The following is a 5,872-nucleotide window of genomic DNA, read 5'->3' on the forward strand; positions in this document are numbered from 1 at the left end:
ACGCGGTGATCTCGGTGTCTTTACTCTGCTACCATCTTCCGGAAGTCCCTATATGTTTTATTTTGAAAGATTTATTAATTTGTACATACAGAACTGGGGTATAGGCCAGAGGCTCAGGGCCAGTGAGAGGCCTCACCAGAGACAGAGTGGGGAGCAGAACAGGAAGATTGACGAAGTATACTGCTGAGGGCAGCAGCTGGGGGGTCAGGAGAGGTCTGCCATGCCATGTGGTCACCTCCGGGGCAGCTGGTAATTGAACTCATGTGGAGGTGGCTTTAGCTTCTCAGTGCTGTGCTTTAACCCTCTGCACCACCAGGGAGGGCCCTGATATATGTTTTCATAGATGACAGTAGTTTCCTGATATATTTTGGTGCTCCTTCATTTGGTGCATATATGTTGATGATTATTATGTCTTTTTGTTGTATTGTGCCCCTAATCATAATGTAGTGGCCTTCCGTGTCTCTTTTAACCATTTTTAGTTTGAAGTCTATTTTATCTGATATAAATACCGCTGTTCCTGCCTTGTTTTTGGTCCATTTGCTTGGAGAACTGTTTGCCATCCTTTTATTTTCAATCTGTTCTTATCTTTTGCAGTTAGATGTATTCCCTGCAGACAGCAGAAGGTTGGGTTGTTTTTTAATCCATCCTGCAACTCTGTGTGTTCTTACTAATGAGTTTAAACCATTTGCATTTAGAGATAATGTTGATATACTGACACCTATATTTGCCATTTTAGCCCTTTTGTATTTTCATTCCTTGTTTTGAACTGTTGTTAATTCTTCTCTTGGACTTGGTTTAAGGACTTCTTGTAGTATTTTTTTCGAGTGGGGTTTAGTCATGACAAAATTGCGGAGTTTCTGTTTGTCTGAAAACGTTCTTCTTTCTTCATAGAGGAAGGAGAGCTTCACAGGATAGAGTATTCTTAGTTGGCATTTAATGTTTTGGAGTTTGTTGAGTATGTCCCTTCACTCTCTTCTTGCCCGTAGACTTTTTCTTCAGAAAAGTCTAATGTCATCCAGATAGGTTTCCCTTTATAGGTTATTTGTTGCTTCCCTCTTGTCATTGTCATTATCTTTCCCTTGTCTTGTATTCTTGGTATTTTTACTATCGTGTGTCTTGCTGTATTTCTCCTGTCATCTTGGTAGTTTGGTGTTCTTGTTTCTTGGATGTCTACTTTCATCTCCTTCATATTAGGGAAGTTCTCTTCTATTATCCCTGTGAAGATTTTCTCTATTCCTTGGCCTTTCTTTTCACCTTCTGGGATACCTATACCTTTGATATTTCCTTTCCTAATGGTGTCAGATAGCTCTTGAAGTGTTTCTTCATTCCTTTTCCTTTTTACTTCTCTTTTTCTTTTTTAATTCTCTTTGTTTCTGTGTCTTCGATGGTGCTGATTCGTACTTCCATTTCATCTATTCTGTTTTCATTACTTTTCCCAGCATTCTTTATCTCCTCTAGTGTCCTTTTCATTGCCTTCATTCTTCTATTTCCTTTTTTAATCTCTTATTTTCTTTCTTCAGTTTGTTGATTGCTTGTCTCTTTTTCATTTCTTTCATTCATTTCCTTGTTTGCATTCTTCAACTCCTTGATGGCTTGCCTCATTGCATTTTTTTCCTTCTCATCTTCTTTTTGTTTATCATGATGATCCTGAATTCTCTATCTGGTAAGCTGAGCAGTTCTTCTATGTCTTTGGTGGTTTCTGCTGACTGATATTTTTGTGGTGTATTTTCCCCCTGTGGACTTGCTTGAATATTTATCTTCTTTTCCCTGTCATGTTCGTTGAGACACGGTGTTGCTGTTATTGATCGGCATTCTTTCTGGATGCTCTTTTTGGGATGGCAGAGGGACTTCAGACACTTCAGTTGTGGAGGGTATTCTGAGCCTTGTTTTGTTCAAATATATTCTGTTTTTCCAGTCCCTACTTTGTGGAATTATGTCTGTTGTCTCTGCCAGTAATGCTCAGGGGTCTCTTATGGTGTTCAGCTTCTTCTGGTAACTCATTGAGACCTTGTCTCTGGAAGGTGCCTGTTGATCTTTGTAGCCTTCTGATGTCCTCTATGCTTGGATGCAGCCCTTGAGGGTGGGCTGCATTAGAAGTGTTGCAGCTGGGCCTGTGGTTGAGCCAGTCACTGTTTTTATTTTTTTTATTTTTTGAGCACTGTGAGCCTTGCAAAGCAGTGACTTATTGGCTCACACGTCTTCTGGCCACTGCTGTTCAGTAATACCTTGAGTCCTAATTCTGCACACACAATACCCCCACACCCCTAGTTGTGCAGGTTGTCAGTCCTCAGTCTTCCCTCTAGGTCTCCAGAGCTCTTTGTGCCCCCACAGAGCTGTCTCTCCCTGAGCTGTCTTTCCCTATCACTTGGGGAACTGTTAATGGGCCTGTTTTGATCCAGTCTAACATTTTTTTTCCCCTTTTATCTAAGGGGCTTTGTGAACTTCCTGGCCCTGACTTAGTTACTAATGCTGGGAACAAGCCTCCAGGCCTGTGCTGTGGGGGGGAGGGGAAGGGAGGGTGTGTGAAAGGGTTGCAAGCCTTGCAGCTGCCCCAGTCACCAGGTCACCAGATTTTTCTCCCCCACCCCCCAGGCTTAATGTGCCCACTTGTGCAGTCTTTACCTTTAGCTTGGTTCTACTCACTGAGTCGAATGAGCAGGAAGCCTCCATCTGCGATACTAGAGCCTGGGTGTTCCACCGATTGATTGGAGTTGCAGTGTTCTGCTTATCCTGTCTTGGGTCTTCTGGATAGGAGTTCCCTTATGGGAACTCCCCAATTGCTGATTCTCCCTCAGTTCTTCCTTCTAGTGAGTCCAGGGTGTTCTCATTTGAGTTGAAACTCAGAGCATGTAAGTCTATAGTCCATTTTTATATATTACTGTGCGAGCGTGGACGTAGTTGTCTTGGTGTCTTTACTCTTCCACCATCTTACCCGTTCCCAAGCTCGTCGAGCTGGTCCATCAGCGGCTTTGCCCAGTGCCCAGGTTCTCTGGATCGGATCTGCAGTCTTTCCTCAACCTGGACTCCACTCACCGAGCTGAGCCATCTCCCTTCACCTCCAGGTCTTTACCGAGGGGCAAAGCAGCTCCTGTGGCCCGCCAAACTTCCAGGCACCTGAGCACTCCCAGGAGGTAGTTCTCTTATTGGAACTCCACAATCGCTGATTCTCCCTCATTTATCTTCCTTTGCATGAATCCAGAGTGTTCTCATTTGGGTTGAAACTTGTAGTATGTAAGTCTATATTCTCTTTTCAGTCCTAAATTCCTGCAAAAGCCTGGATGCAGTGATCTCGGCATCTTTACTCTGCCACCATCTTGCCTGTTTTTAGTTTTTATGTAGTTACTCAGACTGAAATTCTTCTCAGTTACATGTTTTTTCCTGATAGTTCAAGATAGTTTATGTAATCATATATCGAGACCTCTTTTTTCCTTTCTTTGGAAATGATTGTTAAAAGTCTCAAAAAAGGAGAAAAGGAATGCCTTAAAACCTTTAAGAATGTCTCAAAACTGTCATTTATTTAGGCCTCAGACAGTAATTGTGTTTGCTGTGTTTTACTGATGAAGCATTATACTCCTTTTCTCAGAGTCCTGCACTCTTGTCAGAGATAATGAGAGAGAAGCCCATAATTTATTGAAAAGAGATGTAAAATGGAAAAGACTGAGTGTTTACCATGTATATAACTTAGTGGAGCTTTGGGTTTCATATTACAAATAACATGGGTTTTATGATTTTTACAGTGTTCATTTCCCATTTAGGATTTAGGTCTATAGTAGTCTTTTAAATTTTGAGATGAAAGTGATTTACATTGAGGAAACACACACTTTTGTTTTCTCATGTTCCAAAAGATCAGAGTTCACAGCAGTTTACATAAAAGGATAGAGTGGGGGCCCTCTCTGGTAGTGCAATGGGTTAGAACATAGAATTCGTTATTGCAAGCTAACTGCAGCTGCCTCATTGAGAGTTTGATCCGGGACCTGGAGGTAACCCATATGGCATGGCAAACCTCTCCTCTCTCACTTGCTGCTCCCCTCAGCAGTGTACTTAGTCAACCTGCCTTTCTGTTCCCCACTCTGTCCCTGTTGAATTGTCTCACCGCCCCTGCGGTGACTTGTACCTCTGACTTGTACCCGAGTTCTGTATGCATAAATAAATAGATCTTTAAAAAAAAAAAAAAAAAGGGAAAAAAAGATAGAGTGGGTAAGTAGCAGCATGCCCATAGTTTCATTTCTCTCTTTTCTCTGTTGTGGTTTATTCACAGAATACTAGAAAAACTGTTGAGCATCTTTCTGATGTTCCACTTTTGTTTTTTTAAATAAAAAAGTAATACATTAGAAGGTTAAAGATATTTTACTATCCTATTTTTTTGTTAACTAATATTTTACACACACTATTTGATCAATTGATGTATTTTATCAGAAAAAAAAAGTTTAGCTTCATTTGAGGTATTATGCTTTAATTTTAGTTTCCTTGCCAAAAGAGGTGTGAGAGAAGACATAGCTACCTTTGATGCACGAAATATTCCAAAGGAAATAAGAGAGAGTGTTGAAGAACTTCTGTTTAAAAATAAGGGATCTTTTGATCCAAAGGTAATTTTAAGTTAAATCATAAATTCTCTTTCCATGCTGTGTAATAACTTGTTAAAATATGTTGACTCATTATAATTGATTGTTTACATTGCCTAAAAACTAAAAGTTAAATATTTTGCAGTAGAATTAGATAAACTAGAATGGGGGAGCAGTATTATTTTCTTAAGTGATTTTGGAATCTTAACTGTTTGCTATTTGTGGTAAGTGTCTAGCTTGTTCTTACTTAACTTTCAAATTTGCTTTGTATGCTTAACTTTCTTCATAACAAAAGGTGTCTGTGTTAGGATTAAAACTCCAGAATTCTGATATTGTCTTACATCTTCTATTTAAATACTATGTGAATATTTTTTGATACCAATAGCAATCATTACAAAATTGCTTATAGCTAAATAAAGATTTTCCTATGTATAGAAGACTGAGAATTGATGCTTGAATATGGTTGTAGATAGCATGTTTATTATAAATGTGACTAGTAATTACTAACCTAAAATATTAAATATTATATTTCAAGAAGATTCATTTTTAAGCAAGAGTGAAATATATTTATAATTCTTGCAATCAAAATTTTATTTCTTTCTTTTATCTTGGCTGTATGCCAAAATCTTCATTATTTGTGATATTAAATAATTAAAATATGCTAGAATTAATTTTGCTTTAATTTAAGATTAAGTGAGGAGGCTGGCTAACTTCTGGTGGATTTTTTCAGAATGCTAAGCGTGCTAGTACTGCAGCTGCTCCTTTGGCTGCCTGGGTGAAAGCCAATGTTCAGTATTCCCATGTCTTGGAACGAATTCAACCACTGGAAACCGAACAGGCTGGATTAGAATCGTAAGTGCAATATAAAAGATAAACAGTGCTAAGCTCTTTGTTTTCATCAATTTGATGACTTTGTTTATTTCATATCTAATTATAAATTATCAGTTGACTATTAAAACATAAAAAGTCGAATACAAATTTGTAAAGCATTTATCTTAAAAAAAAATTATAAAAAAGAGGGCCCTCCCTGGTGGCTCAGCGGGTTAAAGCACAGCACTGAGAAGTTACAGCCACTTCAGCATAAATTCAGTCCCCATCCCGGAAGTGATCCACATGGTGCTGCATATCTCTCCTGACCTGCCCGCTGCTCCTCTCAGCAATGTATTTCATCAGTCAGCCTGTTCTGTGCCCCACTTTGTCTCTGGTGAATCCACTCACAGCCCCTGCACCTCTGTCTGTACCCCAGCTCTGTATGCATAAATAAATAAATATTTAAAAAATATATAAAAGGGAGATGTAATTTTTTTTTT

General features: G+C 39.0%; 1 protein-coding gene across 3 annotated transcripts in view; it reads left to right on the forward strand.

Moving 5' to 3' along the window:
• The window catches only part of DYNC2H1 (dynein, cytoplasmic 2, heavy chain 1), a 250,498-nt gene that overhangs the window by 111,359 nt on the left and 133,267 nt on the right, over positions 1–5,872 (forward strand). For all 3 annotated transcript variants that reach the window (XM_004689056.2, XM_004689057.2, XM_012729844.1), the window contains exons 58-59: positions 4,463–4,586; positions 5,293–5,414. In XM_004689056.2, the coding sequence (XP_004689113.1) occupies positions 4,463–4,586; positions 5,293–5,414 (246 nt within the window). The remainder of the gene's footprint in view (positions 1–4,462; positions 4,587–5,292; positions 5,415–5,872) is intronic.

This window comes from Condylura cristata, unplaced genomic scaffold (assembly GCF_000260355.1).
Source record: "Condylura cristata isolate star-nosed mole 26May11 unplaced genomic scaffold, ConCri1.0 scaffold00025, whole genome shotgun sequence".
NCBI lineage: Eukaryota > Metazoa > Chordata > Mammalia > Eulipotyphla > Talpidae > Condylura > Condylura cristata.